Source organism: Peromyscus leucopus, chromosome 13 (genome assembly GCF_004664715.2).
Source record: "Peromyscus leucopus breed LL Stock chromosome 13, UCI_PerLeu_2.1, whole genome shotgun sequence".
Classification (NCBI taxonomy): domain Eukaryota; kingdom Metazoa; phylum Chordata; class Mammalia; order Rodentia; family Cricetidae; genus Peromyscus; species Peromyscus leucopus.
This window is the reverse complement of record NC_051074.1, coordinates 14,042,019-14,066,689: the sequence shown is the minus strand read 5'-3', so window position 1 is coordinate 14,066,689 and position 24,671 is coordinate 14,042,019. Positions and strand designations below refer to the sequence as shown.

The following is a 24,671-nucleotide window of genomic DNA, read 5'->3' as shown; positions in this document are numbered from 1 at the left end:
TTTAATAGCTAGATCAGATGATCGTAAGTAAAAAGGAATCAGTGTTTGGGAACATTTTAAACCCAGTACAAACAGCTGTTAACTTCTTTTGGAGTCTTCATTATTATGTCTGCAAAAGGAACAGTGACACTTAGGTTGAAGTGCTTTACAATGTAGTAACAGTTTTCAGATCTGATATACAAAGTATCTGGAACTTTCTAATAAGAACAAGATTCTTTAAAAAGCACATTGAGTAAAAACAATTGTTAAGGGCAGACAATATAATAAAGCAAACAATAATGAAATACCTGGTATATATGAAATTGCGAATACATTTCTTCCAAATGACGCATGTTTAATCTCTCTCACAAATTCTTTGGTGTCAGTTCTGAAACATTGGATCCGGCCATTTTCCCTGTCTGCCACACACAACTGGTCCAAGTGAGGCACCAGGGCCAGACTGTGAGGAACACTGAGCTGGCCTGGCTTAGGAGTACTCCCAGAAGACTCTACGAACAAAGAAAAGCCGCAGACACACCGTTTAGAGAGTCCTTCAAAGCCTGACGCCACAGCTGGATACGTTTTCAAATTCACGAAAACAAGCCGTTTATTACAGATTTTACATGAGGAAAACCAAACCCACTTGGTCCTACTGACTCAGAACTCTGGTCAGAGAGCAGGAGTGGGCGTCAGTACCTTCTCCCCACTGGGTGACGAACTTGCCGCTTGGTGAAAACTGCATGATCCGACTGTTGCAGTAACCGTCTGCCACGAAGACAGCGCCAGTGCTGGGGTCCACGGCCACATCAGTGGGCTGGCAGAAATGGTTCTGGTCACTGCCAGGCTGCATACTCCTTCCCAGAATTAAGAGAGGCCCTTCTTTGCTATGTGGGTCCAGTTTGAACACCTTTAGGAAAGAGAGAGAGAGAGAGAGAGAGAGAGAGAGAGAGAGAGAGAGAGAGAGAGAGAGAGAGAGAGAGAGAGAGAGAGAAAAAAAAGAAAGCAAGCTTAATCTACTCTTCTGATTATTGTTGACAGACACACATGACAAGTGATTATAGTGTAAATGACAGACAGATTTATTCAAAAGAAGATGCTTTTAAAATTAGATAGGACCCTAGAAATCATCTGGTCTAATTCTTCATATCACAATTAGATATATGGAAACAAAGTTATTTTCCCAAAGCTGTCTGCTTAAAATATAGCAAATAGGGACCCGTATTTAAACATTGCATTCACCTCCACTTCCTTTTTTTTCTTTTTTTAATACTACTACTACTAATACTATGATGTTCAGATAGCATATGAGACATAGGTATTCATCAAATGATGTTCAAAACTCGAGAGAACATGTTAATGACTCACTGGTGAGTCTTTAGAGCTCTAGATTTCTCTTTCCTATTTTTCCTAACTCTGTACCACCACCATTACATTTAACAAGCTTATCTTGTATGGGTACGAGGCTTTAAGACAATTCCATGAAATACAGTATCTTTTGAAAAGGACAAAAGTTTGATATTCTTACATACTTGATATAGACTTTGCTTTGATTTATAGAAAATGAAGGTGGCTTAGAAAAGAATTCATAAAACATGAGCAAAAAAAAAAAAGAAAAGAAAAGAAATAAAACCTAGGGACAAAGGAAATAATGGGCAGTGTAGAAAGTGGAGAGAAAGGTTGAAAGCCTCTAGATATTATAGGGAAGCTCAACATCTGGCTATTAGCATCCGAGGGATGAGAGAGACCTAATAACATGCTGACTTTTCCTAGTACAGTACAAAAAGAAAACTGTTGAGGTGAGGATTGATACAGATACTAAACACTTGTGTTTTCCAAATTCATCTATCAGAATCCTAACTTCAATTGTAATGGGAGCAGGAAGGAACTGGCCATTATGGTGAAACCTCATGAGAAAGGAGAAACAAGAGCTTACTTTCTTTCTTTTGTTTCTCAAGACAGGGTTTCTCTGTATAGTTTTGTACCTTTTTTGGAACTCACTTGGTAGCCTAGGCTGGCCTCGAACTCACAGAGATCCCCCTGGCTCTGCCTCCCGAGTGCTGGGATTAAAGGCGTGCACAACTACCACCTGGCTATGGCATATCATCTTTTTTTTTTTTTTTTTTTTTTAAGAGCTTACTTTCTTTGCCTTCTTCATGGAAAAACACATCGAGGAGATGGTAGTCTGAAACCCAGGAAGGAACCTCAACAGAACCCTGTCATGCTGGTACCCTGATCTCAGATGCCCAGAATTTAGATCTGTGAGAAATGAACTCATTGGTTGCTTATAAGCCACTGAGTCTACGGTACTCTATAATAGCACACAGAACTTACTATGATATGAATGTTTCCACCGCTTTTTTTGCTACCAATTTTTGAGCCATAGAAAATGCTTCAGTAAAATTCAGAGAATTTTGAAAATGAACCCATCTCAGCTTCTATTTGAACACTGCCAAGTAGGGAGCTTACCTGATGAAGAGCCACGTCTGTGACCCAGTAATTTCCATCTTTATCTATACTCAAGCCATGTGGTAAATAAAACCTGAAAAATAAAAATAACTGCTCTAGTTCTAGTTCTCCAAACACATGAGAGGAACTTAGCTGTAATAAAACCATGGAGCAACATACTTCTACAAAATAAGAACAGTGTTTTTGTATCATTGTAGAAAATGTCAAAAGGAATTGTTAAATGAAAATAAGCTGTTAGAACAGACAGACTTCCTCATGACGAAGCTTAAGCAGAAGTTAATCCTATTAAGATGTTTATACAAAGTTTACATAAAATTATAAGTATTTATTACAAAGTATGCTTTATTAAGCAACACAAATAATATCAAATGAAAAGCAAGTTTTCAGATAATAAATATTAATGTTTCAGAATATGCATAAGACAAATTGCCTTGAGAAATAACTGGATTTCTATAGTTTGGATAGTTAAAATATATTTCAAGAAAATATAGTGTTATGGGCATTTTTGTATGTGAGTGTTCATGATGTGTGCATACATGCATGTATAGTCAACTGTCTATTTCGATCACTCTGCATCTTATCCTTTAAGATAGGACCTCTCACTGAACCTGGAACCAATTGGCTAGCCTGGCTGGCCAGATAGTTCCAGGGGTTCTCCTCCCCTGCCCCATGTTGGCCTCAGTAATGGGGTTACTGATGTGACTCTGTCCAGCTTTTGTGTGAATTCTAGGTCCTTATGGCAAGGTCATTACCAACTGAGCTATCTCTCCAGCCCTATAACACCATGTCAACACAGAATCTTTTGTATGTGACTTGAAAGCTCTAGGACTGGCTATGGAAGATAGTGAAACATAAAAAGAGTAACTTCCAGAAGGGCTGTGACCCTCCAGGCACAGTGAAGTGGTGAGCTGGAACAATCACTAGGTAAGGTCAATATATTTTGCACATGTACTGGATATGGACAGAGGCCCACAGAATTGAAAAACTGGGACAGAGTTAACACATGGGAAATAGACTAAGGTGACCCTGTTAGAATGCCATCCGTGAACCCAAGCTTTCTTTGTGTGTATCTAGCCCAAGTAGGATATTGGCATCAAGATTTTTTTTTTTCATGAGCCAAGTGCATGACATTTTGATCTTAATGAACTGACTGAACTAGATGCCTGTTTTGGCCATTGAAAGCGAGGTTATGATTTGCTTGCAGCATTGATACCTCATCACTAGCCAAGTTGACTTAGCAGCAGTTGGTCTACCTTCCCTGTTAATTCTGTTCTGGGATGAGGATGCCTCTGATTAATGGCTACAGCTCTAAAGACATGGGCTCAAATACACAGTAGAGATGGAATTATAATTTGGCCCCTGACTTCTCTGAAACTACTATTTTAAAAAACTAAGCTTCATTATAGCAATCTCTATTAGTAGTAGCTGCATTCAAAGCAGAGGCTATCTGTGTTTCAAAGAAGCTGGGATTCTCTGGGACATAGGCAGATGGAGTGGGGCATAGTCCTAGACACTGCCAGGTTATAATGGATCAGGGTAAGTCTGTAAGCAGGTGTCCCTTTCTTTCAATGTCCATGAATATCAGCCAACTGTTTTTGCCTGCCAAATGCCATCTAGGAATCAGACCAAATAATGAGTGGCTTTCAGATCCAAATTACATGTGCAAGCCAAGGGAAAGCTAAAAATGGTATTTGTTTAGTCTTCACTTTTGGATGGGAAGAGAAAAAAAAAGTCTTTTATTCTTCTCAGTGATTACTTGGTAAGTTGAGTATATAATTTTTATGCTACAGTTTTTTTTTTTTTTACACTATCAGTCTAACTGACTAAGATTTGACTTCATCCTACATGTCTCAATCTTGACTGTGTAATAGTCACCTGGAAAGTTATAATAGTATTCGCCATAGCCCAGACCAAGTCAGAATGGAATTTTTTAAAATTATAAACTGACCAGTTAATATGGCTTATAAATATGGTAAGATACATGCATAGAACCCATAGCGTTTAAATCAAGCTAACAATCTAGGACATCTCAGACTTTTTGTAGTAAGAAAATTATCCTTGGTATTTTGAAAGAAGACACATAAGTGGACAATTTTCTGTGTGTAGAATTTTTTTGAGCTTCACAGATGATTCTAACATTCAGTCGAGTTTCAGAACCCCTTGTTTAGAAAGTAAATGAAAGGATGGCCCAATCTGTCTCTTGTGTAAGGGTAGTCTTGTGACAAATTCCTGACCCAATGATGTACTTTATATTCAGCACAGGTGTGTCAGTTTGAATAGCATGTATGCCATTTTACTCACAGGTTCTTCCCACTGGACTGGAGGATTGCAGCATTGTTTGGATCTATGACTAGAATCGTATCTTCTTCAATTGGTCCCAGGCCTCTTTGCTGGTAAACAAATTTGCTGTCAAAAGAGCTAAACAAAAACATTAGAATGGAAAATTAATAACCCATAACTCCGGGGCACTTGAGAAATGCAGACCACTTACTTGAGAACCTTAATACAAACTCGGAAGGACTGGGATGTACTTGACCTCATGGTCTCTTGAACTGTATTATAAACCATCATGGATGGTCAGTGTGATGTAGTCAGTGTGAATTCTTAGAGCCACCAGGCAAGAGCTCATTTACACATTAGGGTTTGAGAAACCTGGAACCAGGGCTGTGAAGGCAACTCAAACTTCTTAAAAATCTTTTCACAGTTTATAAATGAGTGATATTTTCTTTACAATTATATGAACTTAACTTATTTTAACTTTCGCTGTAATGATTACAATGGGACAGGAGTGAGGAGAAGGCATCATTGTACTAGCCAAATGTATGCCATAGGAACACAAAAGGATATACATAGAATATTCAACATATTTCAATAAAATCAAACAGAATTTATTATTGAAACAAAATATACACTTAGGAGACATGAAACTTCTCTTTCTAGCAGCTTTTCATTAGAGCAAAATGGATAATTATAGAATAATTGATTTCAAGTTAGTATAGTAATCCCTGCTTTTGTAAGCTCAGTGTCTTCTGGGTTATAAAATATTATGTACATATATTTAAATTTTATATTTATATTTAAATAGCAATACCTTTTCTTAGAATGCCAGTTACTACAGACACTTTACTTATTTCAATTCCTGTTTCAAAAACTGACATCAGCCCCTCCTCATCCTTGGGTGATACATTCCTAGACCCCAGTAGTGCCTGCAACCACAGATAGTACCAAACCCTGAGCTTACCACACTTTTTCCTATGCAGCTATAGTGTGAGCAAGTTTCAGTTAAAAACTGGGAACATCAAGAGACTGAATATAATAACCCATAACATAATAAATATAATGAAATTTTCAAATAAAAATTCAAGCATCATGGTTCCTGGGATTTGAGACCATTTTTAAGTAAAATAAGGATGACTCAAGCAAAGAGCATTAATGCTGTCAGCTTGGTCATGAGACGGCTACTGAGTGACTGATGGGTAGGTGATGGATGGATCCAGTGTGTAGACAATAGTCAATAGATGATTCAAGTCTTAGCCAAGACAATAACACAAGTTATAGGTTTAAAATGAATAATTATTCATTTCTAGAATTTTCCGCTTAATATTTTTGGATGAGGTTAATGGCAATCACTGAAATCAAAAAGTGAAAACTCAAATAAGGAGACTATTTTATGTTTACTGTGCATGTTACAAAGATAAGCTGCTATCTAAGTTTATGTAGAAAAGATTTAAATGAACCAAATACTAATAAACCATTTTACATGTTCAAAAACAAAGCAATGAATCAGCACACACAGATGTGTTTTCTATATAAACTATATAGGTGTGTATTCCTTTAGTTTAACTGGATAATCAAAAGAATTGGAATAACATCAAATGTCTGTCAAGATATATTTACAACTTGGGAAGGTGATAGACTACTCAAGTCTATCATGCATCAGTTTATTAGTTGGCTGTTTTTTTTTTTTTTTTTTTGGTGGAACCAACAGAGAGGTCCCAGTAGGAACACATAAAGTTTTAAATCATACTGTCTTGCCATTAAAAATATCCATCAGATAATTATCTGAGCTTCATGACTAGTAAGGTCTTTGGGGCATATTTTTCCTGAAAGATAACAGTGAAGTCCCTGAAGTGGTCCTTATTAATGATGTATTCAATTGAACACAAAATATTGATTTAGTTTTGTCAGCCTAAAACTTAAGTAAAACTGTTGGCATAAGCTATCATGTGTAGTTAAAACCACATAGCAGTAGCTAATAAAAAGTCACATATTTATAAAGCATACACAGCATCAGTAACAAAAAACACATATTATATTCAAGATAACATGATTAAATTGAAATATAAAATCCTGTTCGGACAAAAGCAATGTATGGATTTATAAGGTAACATTAAACATGGGAGGCTGGTAAAGGATTGTCACTTATTATTGCTATCATAAGCATCCAGGACTTAATTTTATATCTGAAACAATATTAAAAGTGAATTTCTTTACTTGGAATATTAAAATTGTTCCTCTAGAAAATAAAGATGGATTTAGCCATCAATAATCTTACTCTTCCTAAGCTATGATGTTAAATTACTAAAGTTAAAATAAGCAAATAGATACCTGAGGTTGAACTTACCTGACACAGCATACTCTTGTGTATAACAGGATGGAGTCCCTAGTTCACTAACTCTTAAAGTTTGTTTAATGTTTCTCATTATTCATAAGTGATATGCAAAGGCTCAGTGGCTATAAATAATGTGAAAATTATGTTTCCTATAACAACTAGCAGTTATAATGTCTCTCTTTTATATAATTAAATGTATTCTATTTTACTATTCTTTGGTGTTTTAAAAATTACTGTGTACTCATTGTATAAGATGGATTTCATTAAGACATTTTCATATATGTCTATCATGTATTTTGATTTTGTTTATATTCACCTCCATTATGATAATTCCTTTGTCCCAGTTACACTTATACTTTCACATCACATAATACTTTGAATTGATATTTTTGTATGAGAGATAACATGCAATATTGGATTTTCTGAATTTTAATTGCTTTGCTCAGTATTCATTTCCTACAAATAACATAAATTCATTCTTCAGGGGTGAATAAAATTCCATTGCTCACATATGCTATACTTTATCTACTGATGTACATCTAGGCTGATTACATAAACTGGCTATCTTTTCCCAACCCTTCTAAGGGAAATTTTAATTGAGGTGAATTTAGATTCACTCACAGTTATAAGAAATGACACAGAGCTTCTGTGTAGATTTTTATTCGTCTTTCCTCAATAATGTCATTTTTGAAAAACTACATAGAACATCATAACTAGGGCATTAACATTGATAAATCCACTGCTCATATTTTGATTTCCCTATTCCATTTATAATACTTAAAAGTTTTATTGATACTTAAAAATTTTGTTGCTTGGGTGTGGAATATATGGGCCCATCACTTTTCTGACCAATTGCACCTAGCAGATATGGAAAATTCCTAAGGCCTCACAATTCTTACCAAGGGTTGTCTATTTGGCATGTAGTGAGTGTTCCAACTCATCATTAATAGCTCGTAACTGTGACACATTCCAATGGCCTATTGTGTCTCTTCACAAAGCAGCAGCCTATCAGACCTCAGCACACCTAATTCTGTATCTCTCCCCTGCAGAATTATAAGCCCCATGGAAGCACAATATTTTTCCTTGCAGCTGCTTTCTCTAATAAAGGGTTGTAGTAAACCTGTAAGTTAACTACCTCCTTTCTGTTTTCCTATTCACTTAGACACTCACCATCAATCTCAGATGATGTAACTTTTTGAAAACAAATGAAAACAAAACGTCTTCATTTCATTGAAAGAAATGGGAATTTGTCTTTGAAGTTCAGCTTTATTTTTCATCCCCAAATTCTAAAATATAATTTTTATTCCCTTGTTTTCACAGACCCAGAACACTGCACTTGACTTCTGAGAATAAAAGCTGTATTAATGAACAGATATAAATAATTCAGACTCAAGGTCCTATGCCAGTCAGGTCAAAAGAGAACATTGTAGCTGATGACTGGGTCAGTGGAGAACACCCTTCATGAAATGCACTGTCCTACACTGCTCACAACGTAGACAGACATCTGTCAAGTAACTGATGTTTTTCTCTAACAAACACAATTCTGTGATAGCGTCTGCACTTATCATCTAGAAACTTCAGGTTTCTAATAATGGTAGCATGTAGTAAAATTAATTCAGGGACCAGTCCCTTTTATTTCATCAGTTATTTTTTCATGGTATGGTAGAAAACTATGAAATAGTAAACTGAAAGAGAATACTAACAAAAGTTAACAAGAGAAAGAAAATAAATGGAATCTCTATAATCATAATTTGGAACAACTAGAGCCATCAGCTTCCTTGGCTTATTAATATGTATTTCCCAATACTGTATGATAATATAGCAACTGAATATTGGGGGTTTTGTTTGATTTTCTATCTCCAGATACACTTATGTCATCTATGTGTAAAAATGTCATCTTATATACTGGACTAGTTACTTTTTCATAGAATTATATTTATTTTACAGATTATAACTAGATTTATGCTGCATCTATTAGGGATTGTTTTCAGTGAGTGAGTAGGTATATTCTTGAATTTACTACAGAGGAAATCTGTTTATGTAGCTAGCACCCACCCACAAACAAAGGAAAAGGAAACACAAAGGAAACAAAATAAAATCCAAATATTAAACAAGCTACTTACATTAACATCATTTAATTAGATCAGTTCACCTTTAGTAATGTGAATAACATGTAAGGAAAGTATCAAATTCATAGGAAAAATGCAGCTTCAAAGGCATCAACCACAATCCAATAGGCCTGACCCTCCCATTTAACATCCTTTAGCAGATGTCTGTATGTTTAAATTGGCAGCACCAGGGGACATTCAGTCACTCAAATGATTGGTTGTCTTTTGTAAGCCTTTCACTTGGGATGGCTGGAGTTCCATGAACTAACAGCTGGTCTCGGGTGTTACATAGGGCAAATAATAAAGGCACAGACTCTGTTTCTGAAATGAGAAAATTGCACTCTCTCTCTGCCAAACAGAATAGTTTATAAATTCTCTTGTAATTCTAAGAAAGGTAACCCTTGAACAGCTCACAAATGTATGGCAGATTATATTGTTGCTATAGTAAACTGATTATTTAGTGTTCTAAAGCAGCTACCCCCCCCCACTTTCTGTGCTGCAGAGAAGTCTTTATTTCAACCACATTTAACTTTTCATGGGGTCTAATAATACCCTGCCCATTTCACACAGTGCCCGGAGCACTGATGGATTTTGTATGCTTCTCTAAAAAAACCACTCAGTTGCAAAGACTGAGCAGTGGCCTATGGGCTGGAATTCATCAGTTCTTTATTTTAACAGTTTGAATTCCCCATTAATGATTTTGCACATTAGCAGCTAATCAAACAGTTTAGATAAGGCTGAGAAGAAATGCTTTTCCATATTCACACACATACAAAGGGCTAGAATAAGTAGAAAATAAACTTTTGTGCTATCAATCAAAATTAAGGGAATGCAAAATAAGTAATATCGTGAAGAAAGATGTGACATGTTGTTGTAATTACATAAATTAAGAGACTGGGAAAGGAACCATAGGTCTTCAATTGAACAAATAAGCAAAAGTGTGCCTTTACTGTTAGGGGAACAGCTTATACAGCTCCCTCCTAAGTGGGGTATATTTAAAATATTACATTAAAAACACTCTGGATACATACATAGTTTGGAAAACCCGTGATAAGAAAAAGAGGAACACAAAGAAACCAGTGGTGCTGTTGGGTACTCTGATGGGCCTGGATCTGGAGACTCCAATGAGCAGTGAAGAGAATATGGTACCAGATATCAAGAGACTTGGGTTTTAGATCATGTTCTGTCAATATGACCAGTGGGCACAAGGGATGAAATAAAATGTATGCTGTTATTAAGCAATATGAGGCAATTATTAAAAAACCCTACTTTGCTTTAGACAAAGAGCTGATACACAGGCAGTTCAAGCATCTTGATGCATATCTCAAAGCTATGAAGCAGCTACCAAGAAGAAGTCACGTCACTCGTCTCTATAAAACATGGCTGTTTTTAGAACTGGCATCATCAGGCTGGAGAATTTCCATGACTCAAATTTACTGCATCGATGTAGAAGAGAGGGGAGAATAGTGAAATGACGACGATGAGTCAGAAAGAGTGGCATGAACGTGGAAGAAGATCGCTTGTGCAATCTGGGTGACTGCAAAATGGCAGAAAGGAGGAGACTACACTACGGGAGCAGTTCTTCTGGAAAGCTTGAGTTTCTCTCAGATACGCAGATTCAGAATGGTTCAGTCATTTTGGACCTAATCAAATCTTAAGGAAAAAAAGAAATAGCAGACACTGAAGCAAAGCCTTAGTCATATAAATCATTGCAGGCTCCAGAGAGCTACAGAGGCCAATCCTGTACTGAATGTTTAAACTCAAATGTGCAAGAAAATCAATTTCTAAACCAGCAAATTTAAGCAACATTCCATGGAGATGGGCATCAATGAAGACGTGGTTTGTCAGCTACTTGGGGATTCTAAGAAGACCTCAAGATCTCAGTGCGCACAGCTTACAGGATTAGCCAAGCACTTAGTCACACATCCTAAAAAATTCATTTACTTCTATTCCACGTACATTGGTATTTTTCCTGTATGTGTGAGGGTGTTGGATCCCCTGGAACTGTAGTTACAGACAGTTGTTGGCTGCCACAAGGGTGCTGGGAATTGAATCTGGTTCCTCTGGAGAGAAGCCAGTGCTCTTAACTGCTGAGCCACCTCTCCAGCCCCTAGTAACACATTTAAACTACATTTATAAAGCATGGAAAGGTGTGTTTGTCAGATTCCTGATGCAAGGATAGGAAGGACATCTTATTCCCTGAATAATTAGCATGAAAATATCTGTATATTTAAACAATGTTAAACCTATTGAAGTGACATGTAGCTGTGGCAAAGTCTTAAATTTAATATTCTGAAAAACCAGCATATATATGTTTCTGGAAAAACTTTTTGACTTATTTTATAAGCATATTTGAAGATTTTTAGGAGATTAAAAATTAAACAGAGAGCAACCTGGTGCTCTTTTCTTTTATTAAAAAAAAATAAAATAATGATTTGAAGGTGAAACTCAGTGACAAGAGTTTTTGCCTAGCTGAGGAAAGTTCTGGATTTGGTGCCCAACACACACACACACACACACACACACACACACACACACACACACACACACGAGTGTGGGGAGAGCGTGAAACATACAGAGAAAGACACACACACAAATACAAATATACACACAGTCACACACAAACATATACGCAGAGACACCCAGACACCAGCAAAAACACACAGACACACACAATCATACAAACACACAGACACAAAAACATACAGAAACCCATAGACACACAGCACATGTATAAATACACACAAACAATACAATCCTTTGAAACTAATACATATCTAGAAAACAACACCAAGGAAAGTAAGAGGTAATATGGCCCCTTCTAGAAGAAAGAAATTAAAGGTCCAACAAGAAACCAAACGTCAGATGAAATATCACACCATTATGAAGACAGTTGAGAGCCTGAGGAATACTTAGTTTACAAAATGCAAGTAAAGACATGGAAAAACAGGAGAAAACCCACCCTAAATTATCGTGATGAAGGTAGACTCAGATTTTGAAGGGTTTAAAATTTCCCATTTTCCAACTTTTATAACTGAATTAAGGTTTCAGTTTTCTGAGAGGGGCAAGCAGGTGCCTCTCCCAACCAAGGGCCATTTATCAACAAATTCCATTCAGGGACAAGGGAGTGAGCATGAACAAGGTCTGTGTCAGCCCCCAAATGTCTCAAGGACAGTTCCTGCAACCCCCTTGAAACTTACCCAAGTACATCCAAAGATAAAACCTCAGCCAATTAAAAGCATACTAATGTAACTGCTGCTTGCTTAACCAATTATGTTCGAGATGACCTAACCATTCCTGAAATTCCCCTAGCTGTGCTTGAAAGGAGCCTGCTCCCTCCTCTTGGGGGTCGTTACCGTGTTGTACAGGTGAACAATCCCACATGTGCTGGTATAGTAATAAACGTTCTTTGCTCTTACATACTATTTGAGTCTGGGGTCTTTCTTCAGCATTTCCTTGGACCCTACAAATTGAGCATGTGAAGAACTTTCTGGCATCTGGAAGGGCCTCAGAACTGAATAGCATGTCCATACACAGGGACTATTATATATATATATTTATATTTGGTTGTGAGCCTAGCCTTTAATGGCTGAGCTATCTCCCTAGCCCCACAGGGATTTTCTTAATATTGGAAAAAGTCCAAGCATAGAACTATTAATGATACATAGAAAAGGTGCACTGGCAGCTAAAACCAAACCTTCTGGTATTATTTCCTTCTGGCAGTGCTCAACCTATGGTATCCCATTTTGTATTAGTGAGGCCTTGGCTTTTCTTTGTTTGATCCGACATTCTAGGCACCCAAATGTGACATTTACAAGGATGAAGAAATAAGACATACCAATACTTGCTACAAAACTCACCTTAGGGACATTCTGTATGAAGACTATCTTCTCTATGAGATTAGTATGGTAATACAATTCTAATAGGGATCTTGTTGATACTGTTTGGGCTACCATATCCTTGATTGATGCAGCTTGATAAATTTTGCCTTCCCCCAGCTTTTGTTGTTTTCTTTCCTGTCAGTAGCAGTTAAAGACCTGAATAAAAACAATTTCCAAAATCCCTTCCGACTCCATGTGGGGAAACGATAAATGACATGGGGGATAAAACTTTAAACACTTGAAATTCAGGGCAAAGTTAGCTATGAATTTTGTGATGTATCATTCCTGATACAACCCAACCTCGGCTGAGACAAAGGAAGGACAGGGCCAGAAAGAAGTCTTTGACTGTGGTGATGCTTTCTGAGGAACAGACTCAGAAGCAGCTGTCCCCGAGACAAGTTACTCTTCAAATTTAAAGGAGGCTAGTTGCTGTGCCACCCTCACATCAGGGCAGACAGAAGGCTCTTCAAAGTGTCACTATTCCCTGCTGGCAATAGGGACTTCCTATTTCTGCTCTAAGAGGTGTCTTGAAAGTAGCCATGTTGACGTTAGGGACAGTCAGGAGAAATGGAATTCAAGCCAAGGAAGGGAGATAATATTTCAGGATGTTAAGTGGTTATGATTCCTATTAATTTCATTTTGGTTGCATACTGATGTAGAACAGCTTAAGTGGCAGAGTGAGTGATGGAGGTTATCAGGGTACTGCTGGTGAGGAGAGCTGCTGCAACAGCATCAAAGGAGCGTTGGGCTCTGAGATGATAAACTCCAGGTTCTGTCTGAGACATAGAAGTGATCACTTTGTTAGAGCTATAGATAAAAATTACTTAGATTTGATTTAGAGCAAGCCTTTGCCTTATGGACTGTAGAATTTTGTTGTGCTGAGAAACTGGATTTGGAAAGTCTTCAAGGAAAATGAACTTAAGATTTGTCACATGGCTTCTCAGCTGAGATCGAGGGAAGACGTGCCACTGTGCAAACAATGAAGCAGTAAGAATGCAATCTCAACCAACCTTTAATTCTTGTCTCTATCAGCATGACATCAATTCTACAAGAAGGTATTACCTCCGCGCAATGCCTGGCATTCAATGAGAAAAACTATGTTTTCTTTCTAACTTATACCAACCCACAGGTACAGGAAGGATAGCTATGCATGGCCATGCAAACAACAGCATCTAAGGATTTCTTTGAATAAGTCCAAATCAATTAAAACAACAACAAAAATAAATAAATAAGTCACTACAGAGTAACCTGTTTCTAATTGTCTTCATGAATAATAAAGCAGAAACTGTCTGGAAGCTGATATCTGTGTGACCTGAAGACGTCTTAAAAACTATGAATGGAAAAGCTTGCTATGACCAACAGACAATGCTACAAAATTCTCATATCTAAGAAATAAAACGGAGGAAAATGGCAAAAGAAAAAGGATAGTGAATAATGCCATCAGTGTCTTCCTCTTTTTCAAAAGCATCCGATGTCATTTATCTTGCCACACACACAGAGCTTGGTGGTGAATGTACTGCCACATGATTCTGGGTACTTACATGAATGCCAGGTGCCAGGAAAAAGCAGTTTTACAGCCAGAACTACCACATGTTTCTACTGGCTCTTGTTTCTTAGTCCTGTGTTTTCTCCATCATGCTGGCCTCTACTGACCCTTCCTTGCTACTTAACTATCCCGGCCTCGACTGTTTGCTTGGAATGAATATAATATTAAAATGGAAACCTGGACTCTGTCCAGCGTTAGCTTTTGCCAGCTGAAACTGTATCAATGGGAGAAAATGATGCTGTAATTTTCCTGTCTGGCAAAATGTGGTAAGAAATCCATGCAGAAAATGTAGCAATATTCATTAAAATGAAGAATATGCCACAATGAGTAGTGATAGTTTGCTTTTAAAAGCACTTGTTAAAATACCATTAGATGTTCAATAACAACCAAGTCAATGGACTAGAGCGGCATGATGGGTATTCCGAGTACTATTGCTTGCTTTGGACATCCAAGTTCTATCTTTTTTTATATTCGCTTTGTGTGACAACTAGAAAGGACAATTAAACAGCAGTAAAGTACCCATCTATTTTTGAAATGTTGATTAAATTTCATATTTAACTGCACAATAAGAACTCATATAGGTATACTTGACAGAATGAGTTATCACAATCTGAATCGAGCGCATAAAAAGAGGAGCAGATTCCCAATTTCCCAGATGAGACTCTGTAATTGTACATATGGAAGGAGAAGATTCATTAAACTTCATTGAAAACATATTGAAAATTTTACTTTCATGTGTAAATTTGCAATTAAAGAAATTACAAATGGATGTTCATCAGTAAGTAGAATCAAAACAATGCACTTTGTTTGGGCAGCACACAAAAAATAAAACCATTGAGTATACTTATAAAACCATTGAAGGCTATCACCACACAATCAAGTAGCCAACTCTGTTTTTCAATGTACAGGACCTGAAGCGTTCCCAGATGCTGATGAGACAATAAGGGAAGCACTTGGTTTTCATTGGTAAAATGTGAACTGTCACAGTGATAACCATGCCTGCCCATTTAAGACACTGACAGGTCTACAGTAAGCAGTAAATCCTAGACACGATTCTTCGAGTGACTCCCAAGCATACAGTGGAGGAGGGAATGGAAGGACAGAAAGGAAATGAAGAGGAAGCAGCAGCAGACGTTAAACGGTGCTAGTGTTGGCTTTAGATGTGGTGCTCATAAAAAGAATACATTGACATACTAATAAACCTGTGGGAAAATGTGAAGGCACGGATGGCTCCCATACCCATGGCAGCCAAACCCCTCCAATCACAATGTCCATAGGGTTCACTGTTTTAAATGGCATGGGATGACATGAAATAATCAAAGAAATGCTACCATAGAACCAGAGCACCCACTCTGGAGAACATTAGTGCTGAATCCTGGATATACTCATTACTAGCTACCAACATTAATTACATAAGGAGAGTCACCTAACTTTCACATGTTTCCAGACAAATACATCCACACCTCTTCAGAATTTTTGAGAAAAAGAAGTAAAAAATGAAACAAGTATTAACTATTCTTAATTTAATGTAAAGTAATGTATGTTATTTTATTTTCATATACATTCTGAAGAAAAATATTACTTACTTTCCATCCCAAACATGGTCACCTCTGTGGAAAATCACTAGGTTATTCTTAGAATCCAGTGCCACACCAGAAACCTGGCCTGGTAACAAGTATACTCCAGGCCAGTCCAGTGCCTCCTCCACATGGAAATCTAAAAGATAAATCCACATATGTATTCAGCATAAAAACAGAAGCAAGGACTCAGCATTGGCATAAAAACTCATGCAAAGACACTGAAAACAAAATCGAGCAGAAAATACACCACGTGCACATGCCAAGCAGCCTCTTGAGCTATGAGATAAAATGACTGAACTTGTCTTGAGAGCATATGCTCTCCTTTTTCATTGCTGAGACACCTGTAAAATCAGACAGTTCTTAAGCTATAAAAGAGCCAAGTTGAAATCACTCCCTCATTGATAAGATTCCTAACTTTAGATTAATATCTTTGAAAACTTATGCCAACATTGGAGGTATTGTTTTAATATACAATTTTAAAATGGAAATAAGTAGCAGGAATTAGCAAAAACCCAATCACTCAATGTATCACTCTCTCTTATCTGTCTGTGTGTCTGCCTGTCTGTCTATCTATCTATCTATCTATCTATCTATCTATCTATCTATCTATCTGTCATCTATCTATCTACCACCCACCTGTAAAATCTGGATGATCAACAGACAGCAGTTCCTAGGATAAGCTATTTATTGATTATCCATTGTACCTGGAACTATGTAGGACAGCATCATTTATCTTACTTAGCTTCAGTGTTCCTATAAAAAGTGGAGTTCTCTGTACTTCTACATATTGTTTGCTAACATGACAAAAAGGCAACACTGACAACTCTATTACTGGCTGACAAGTTATTCCTGTTTCTGATCCTACTATTCCTCTTCTGTATTCTGGAGAATACAATTTTCAGAGAACACCCGAGTTCATTTGAGTTAATCCAAGTCATAAAACTAGCTCATGAATGAACAGATACTGTAGACAGTGTTATCTATATGGATGATATGTAGCGATTAAGATGATCTTGAAAGTTACTGTATCACAGTTGACTCTCCCCGTCCCCAAATGCTTCAACAGGAGATTCTGAGAAATATCAAAGCAGTCATCCAAGCTCCATTGCTTTTTCCCACTTCCTGAAGAATGTGGCAACACGAGTGCCAAGAGAGGCACTGGACTGGCCAAAGAAAGCAAGGCACAGGGCTGGAATAACAGGCACCGGACCCCTTGAGAGAGCGCCAGTGTAAGAACAGGCATTTACAAATAATCTCCTCAATTATGAAAGAGCACTTCTTCACATAAATCATTTCACCTTTCCATGCACAGCTTTTGATATAGGGTAACAAACATGCCAACATCCACCAATGACTTTTAATAAAACAGTTTCAATTGATAAGTGCAGTCTTTCCACTAAATTCTATGAACATGAAATAAAAGAATGATTCTTGGCCTTGACGAATATAAAGATAGAGTCAGAATGCAAAGCAAGACAAGCTTACAAGTAAGGGAAAACGGGAACCAAATACTTGGGACATAAAAGAGCATAAGAACACAGAAGTGGTCCCATAGTCCTTCATGAGGCTTTGGCTGGCATAGCATGGACTGACTATCTCTTCAGAAGATCTCCTAGTCTAGCCAAAAAAAAATGTGCTTTTATGTCAAGTTAAGCATGGCCAAGCAGAGGTTGAGGGGATTTAGAAGTGGGAAGAGAACACTTTTGTCAGAAAGAAGAAAAGCAAAGACTTTTATGACTACAATATATGTTTCATAATGTTTACTAACCCAAATTAAGAGACAAATCCTAAGGCTGGGCTATAGTAGAAGGCAACCATCAGGTTTGATTTGAACTCAGATAGGAAAAGGTATTATACATTATACAAAGACCTTGGGTCTAATAATGAGAGGTTTGGTTTTTTTTTTTTTTATTTCTTTGTAGTATCATAACCTATACTACAGTTAATTTTAAGGCATGAGGCAGGTACTTCTTTCTGAATAGCAGTAAAGTAGGGAAGTAACTTAGTATGGGATATAGTGGAGTACATGCTGATGCCATTTTCTCTTGTGTGTACTGTAATAGGCTCTCCTGGGTTAGAGAGAAGTGGGGCATAGTTTCAGCTAGCATGCTCGAATCTGCAATCAGCCCTGAGTACACCAGCAGATGCTATGGAGCTCTGGAATGAATAGCATCCATCATCTATCACACTTGCTTGTCAAAACAGGAGAAAAGGCTGCAAATTGATGCTGCAGTGAATTGTGAGTCACTGAAGGTTTTTAAGCACCAGGTGATGTGATCAAAATTGTGCCTTTGAAAAGTTAGCTTTAGAAGTAAGGGCACAAACAGGATAATTAGGGATGTCTAGGATGATGAACAGATGGGTAAATCATTCCCCAAAGCAAGTGTTTTAGATAGTCTTGAGATGCTTGGTGCCAGGTACATTTCATTCTCATCTTATTTGTGATTTGGGCATTTAGATGTCATCATTCTGTCCTTAGTAGCCAACTTCTAGAATGCTGTGGAACAACCCTTCTGCACACTGTGAATATGTATTACTCTCACATGTTAATAAAGAAGCTTACTGGCCTATAGCAAGGCAGGACAAAGTTAGGTGGGACAATCAAGCTGAGGATACTGACACAAAGAAGGGCCGAGTCAGAGAGTCACCGGCAGATGCAGAGAGAGCAAGATGGACACACTGTACTGAGAAAAGGTACCAAGCCATATGGCAAAGCATAGATTAAAAAATGGGTTAATTTAAGTGTAAGAGCTAGCTAGTAACAAGCCCGAGCTATCAACCGAGCATTTGTAATTAACAGTAAGCCTCTGATTGATTATTTGAGAGTGGTTGCGGGACAGGAAACTTCTGCCTACACCTGGAACTTATGGATGGACTCTAAGTGAATCTTAAGTATATGCCAAAGTGAATATTTAATAGCTTTCCTCAGACTCTCAGAGCCCAGAACCACTTCAGTTACATACCTCTCATTTATTTATTTTTCATCATATCTCACATATGCTTCAGTCATAAAAGGACAGCATTTTCACACTCTTATACCTTGGCAATGTATGTATGTCACTCTCTTCTTACCCTAAAGTAGTACTGACAGTAATATAAGATTATTTAGTAAAAGTGTGACTTTACCAACTGCTTTCATTTAAGATAATGAACACATGTCCTCACTCTTGCACCTTTTAGTTCAGTAGACCACCAACATGTAACGGGGTTAAGTGCTCATGAAGATGCATGGTATTAACTGTGATAAAAGTATCCGATGTGCAAAAGCAAGTATCGTGTTGGTGTCAGATACTAATTTCATAAAATATTGGAACTACTGTATAAATATCTTCAGTTTGTCTGTGAATGGTCCCAACATCATAGGACCTGAATTGGCTAGGCAGACATTCTACAAGGATCATTATGTACAAATTGTTTTGGGCCCAACCACCACCAATTATAAAATCAAAATACTTGTCAATATGATTAGAGTTTTTTCAAAACACAAAAGCAGTATACATATCTAGAATGTTTTTATTGAAAGGTCCACTTTCAGGAATTCTTAATAGAGTAGAGGTGATATCTAAGGAAACTAGCTCTAACACTATGAAGAACTTGGCTTCTAGTAGCAAATGTTTGGAAAGCATTTTAATTTCATTCATAATCTTTGAGGTTGTTAAGAATACCCAGCTAAGACTTCAATATTAAGTATCTGGGTTCTTAGGTCAATCAGATTCTAGGATGGGGAAAGGAAATGAGTTCATGTTGTCCTTCGTGCATACTGGATCAGGAGATGAATGTTTTCCCTTCCAATGTAACTGCATTATTATTATTATTATTATTATTATTATTAAGAGTTAAAGGCTATATCCTTTAAGACTAAAGGACGTAGTACATCTTGAGTAATGAGTAAATGTGTAGTATTACGAAAGTCATCTTGGAATACTTATGAAGATGGATCTAATACCGACTGCTTTGATCCATGCCATAAGGTGGTGCTCAAGAATCAGAACCTTCCAACTGCACTGGAATCAACCTATGTCATTTTCTCATTTGACAGAACAGAATTTAGGCTGAGGTCAGACATGAGACCCCCAACACCAAGGATAATTTTTCTCTATTTATTAAAATAGGAACATTTAAAATCCTCACCAAAGAAATGCTATGATAAAATGTACTTGGGTTCTATCTTTAACTTTGACACTTTCAATCAGAGAAAAATGTACTTCAGATTTCATTTACTCTTTACTTAAGAAATTATTCTGCATGTGACTAGTTAAATGTTGCAGGATTATGGTTTACATCAGATATTAATTAAAAATTTCTTACCCATGACCATGGGCAGCCATCCCCAACTCTAAAATGTGACCTGTGCTAAACTCAGAGGGCAAATAGCATGGTTAAGATTAACTTGTTTTTAAAATCCCAGATTTGAGAATATAATAGAGGAAACAATTTTTTTTTAAAAAAATAACATAAATACATATTAGTTGTACATCCTAGTAACCTTAACACAATTCATTGTTTTCAAAAAGATGGCAAGAAAGATGAAATCATTCTCCTGAGACTTTAAATGATATTCTTTCCAAATGAAATCTAAGAATTTCATAACAAATTATATTATTCACCAAGGAACACTTGAACTTAGTAAAAAAACAGTAAACGTGTAGCATCATATTCTGTTAGAGATTTAAAAAATTACCCATAAAAAAGTAAGCATTGCTATTAAAATTATATCAATAAATTACTAAGAGAATCTTATACCTTTCCAAGAGAGTAATGCTGGTGATCACTGCTGCTGTCACATGATCTTATTAATACACATTTAAAAGGGCATTCACTTATCTGTGTCACAGGAGGACCAACAGAGCTACATGAAATTCAAGCTTGATAAAATTTAATCACAGGACTATGGTGTAATTTCAGTCTAACAAGACTCCTTACATTTAATCCTGAACCTCCCCCCCCCCAAAAAAAAACTGGATAAAAATCACTACATTTCAACAAAATGTGGTAGTTCTTTCCTTTATACTTGTCAGTTCCTACTAGTTGAGTAAATATGCTCTTTATGTGACATATTATTTATCAGAAATTCCAGCAATAACTATAATTAACCAACACTATAGGGGAAATATTTACAAAAAAGTCAAAAAGAAAATACGAATAAATTACAATGTCTCATTTAACAGGGGTGAAGAAAGAGGAAAATAGCCAGAGCCTCAAAAGCAGTGGAAGAATAAATGTAGTAGGAAGTATTTCTAGGAATTATAATTTTATATATATATATATATATATATATATATATATATATATATATATTTGAGAGCAAAGACTTAGTGTGCCCAAACCATTATATTATACTATTTGAAAATGCACTTCAAAATGAAATATTGTTTAAATGGTACTCTCATGGAATAATGTTACCAACTAGAAAGATGTAAATCAGTTGGATCAAGTTGAGACTGAACCATCTTTTTATGTAATATTTGTATTAATTCTTGGTGAATTTCATATATGTAGGCAGTGCATTTTGATCATATTTACCCTACTTTAAATCTTCTCAGAAATACTCAACCCTCTTAACTTCTTGTCTTCTTCATTTTGTTGTTTAATAGTCCACAGAGTCTAGTTTCTGCAGCAGCCCATATACTCAAGTTTGGGCCATCCACCAGAGTATCGCCAACCCACCATTAAAGATAACTCATCTCCTTTCCCCAACAAGCCATCAACTCTCAACAGTCTCTTTAGATAATAGAAGCAAGTACGGTTTTCTTGGTGGCCAAACTGTTTAGGTATAGACAGCAAACATGAGAAAAATAATCTGCACTGTGGTTGTTACAATTGAAGGCTGAGACAACCCAGCAGGAAAAAAATCCACCTGTCTTTCTATCATTTTTGCAGGGTCCCGACTTAGCAAGATTATCAAAAAGCAAGATTCAGGAGCAGGTCTGCATGTCTTTGCTTCTTGGTTTCAGAGTTCTGACACTGTGAGGATGGGATTTAACCTTCATATGCCCTAGTTTCTGCCTCTCTAAAATGTGATTAAAAATAGGCTGTTGTAAGGATTCAATGAATTAGTGCATCTAAGACACTGAGCCTTGTTCAAAGTAAGCACTATATAGTTGTCTGTTGTTATCATCTCTTCCACTCCAAAGGTGAAAACTCAGTCAGCCCGATGCCTTATTTTAACCTAGGAATTCTGAAAGGCTGTAACACATACAAGCCTTTGACTGAAATATGTCTTAAGGATGGTCTCAAAAATTAAGTGAAAGTTGATTTTAGCAATCAGCCCAAAATTCAATGAATCATAAAAATAAAGACCTCTGAACTGAATGATAAGTGTCAACCAAGTACAGAACTATTTTATAACATACAGAAGGTTTCAATGGCTGAAACTTTCTTCCAGGTGCTTGTACACAGTAGTGCGATAAAATCTGCCAGCTAAAGCTGGATAGAACTAATTACAAGTTTTCACTGATTGTTCAATAAGCCTAGTTTCCAGAAGGCAACTTCAGATTTTATTTCTATTCTTATTAATGCTCTCTCAGTACAAGTATTAAACTACTCATGACAGAAACTCAGCAACATTAAGTATAAATGAGAAAATCTGTCTCAGTCACTGAGTTGAATATTTCCATTATGTAATTCATGTATCTCCTACAAACACTAATGCAGATCATTGAAATTGGTCAGAGATTTAAGGATCTACAAACTCTATGATAAGCTACTACCAAACATTTACAGTTCGCTAATGTGTGAAAATCTGCACCTTCCTACATCGTTCAAGAAAATATGTTGCATGAGGCAACCCAGACCAACAACAGGAAACATATGTTCTCTCCTATTTGTGGATCCTTATCTCTGAATCTTTAGGCTAGAGTGCACAACTCAGAGTCACACAGAAAGCAGGAAAGTAATGAGGGACCATGGTGGGAGAGGGAGAGAAGGAGCCATAGAGAGGAGGGTGATAGATGCTATTAAGGGAGAAAGGGAAACACAGTGGGGAGACTTAAGTAGTATAGGAAGAGTGTAGGAATGTAGAGGGTAAAGCAGAGGGAGCAGGTAGGAGGGATGAACAACGTTAAGACTGTTTAAAAAGACCACCAGGGAAACCTACTGTTTTATAAACTTCCCAGGAGGACTGTTGCAAAATCACATTTTCTGGACATGGCAGGCATGTTGAACCCATGACTTCTCCAAAGCCATGGCTGCCTACACCAGACCTGCATAAGAATACATCAGTCAACATTCCAGCATGGATCAGGGAAGGGCTTAGGAGGTCCCACTCCTAGTTAAGGACCTAAAGGCTGTTGATGGCTGCTGAGGGAAGCTGAATCAGTTTGCTCCAGGCACAAGGTCCTGTGATAGCTGCCCTTGCTCCATTGGTCAGCCCTATAGCCATGTGCATATGGGCAATGGTAACTGGACTCAATAGGTCTCTGTCTCTGTCTCTGTCTCTGTCTCTCTCTCTCTCTCTGTGTCTCTGTCTCTCTCTCTCTCACACATACACACACACACTATAGACGAGGAGGACATAAATTTGAGAGGGAGTATGGGGAGATACAGGAAGAGTTGCAGGGGGAGAGTACAGATATGATCAAAATGCGTTACACTCATGTATGAAATTCTCAAAAAATAAAAATGTTCACGGATTCTCACTAAGAACAAGAATATTCATTCGGAAGTTCTGATTAAGGTAAAATAATAATTAGACATTGTTTACTTAACTTTGGGGGTTATTAGTCTAATATACTAATGTATCAGTGATAATAATGATAACTATTAAAGCATCAATACATTATTCAATATCATCTATGTGCCAGATACTGTTCAAAACTTTTTCCGTGTATAATCTCATCTGAGCCTCATGTCAGCACTTTGAAGATTGCAATCCTCATTCTACAGATGAGAAAAATAAAGCTTAGATTAAAAAAAAAAAAAAACCAACATGCCAAGGTATCAGGGTAAATGGTATGGCTAGAACTTAAAGGCAGGCAGGCAGGATCCATGGCTGAGTCTGATCCATCACATGACCTTTGTTAGTGCGCTTTCAAATTTTATTTGGGCCAAATGCAGACTTTGGGGGAAGTGGGGAGTTTTTTTTTTGGGTATGTATTCTAGAGATGTAGAGATCACACAGCATATAAGCTCTGTTCTGAAGAATGCTAAGACCACTGTTACCTAACCTTTAATGATGTAGAGAACCCTGCATAATGCAGACACTAGATGCAGAACCAAGTATAATTCTTGTGAGATATTTGATTGCAGTACGTAAAGATATGTCACTGTGACTGGTTTAATAAAAAGCTGAACGTCCAAAGTTAGGCAGGAGTTATATGAGAGACTTCCTGACTGAGGGAGCTCTGAGAAGGCAAAAGGGAGAGTTGCTAACTGGATGCAGAGGAAGGAGAGGCAAAAGCCATGAGCCACATGGCATCATGTAGACTGACAGAAATTTAAGTTATAAGAGCTAGTTAGAAAGAAGAAGCCTAAGTTAAGGCCAAACTTCCATAATGAATA

General features: G+C 37.1%; 1 protein-coding gene across 1 annotated transcript in view; it reads right to left on the bottom strand.

The window, feature by feature from the left end:
• Nucleotides 1–24,671, bottom strand: part of Pam (peptidylglycine alpha-amidating monooxygenase) — a 163,830-nt gene that overhangs the window by 24,188 nt on the left and 114,971 nt on the right. Inside the window, exons 15-19 of the mRNA XM_028879086.2 lie at nucleotides 16,179–16,308; nucleotides 4,747–4,863; nucleotides 2,446–2,518; nucleotides 676–886; nucleotides 288–488 (exon numbers count right to left, since the gene is read on the bottom strand). Of these exons, the coding sequence (XP_028734919.1) occupies nucleotides 288–488; nucleotides 676–886; nucleotides 2,446–2,518; nucleotides 4,747–4,863; nucleotides 16,179–16,308 (732 nt within the window). The remainder of the gene's footprint in view (nucleotides 1–287; nucleotides 489–675; nucleotides 887–2,445; nucleotides 2,519–4,746; nucleotides 4,864–16,178; nucleotides 16,309–24,671) is intronic.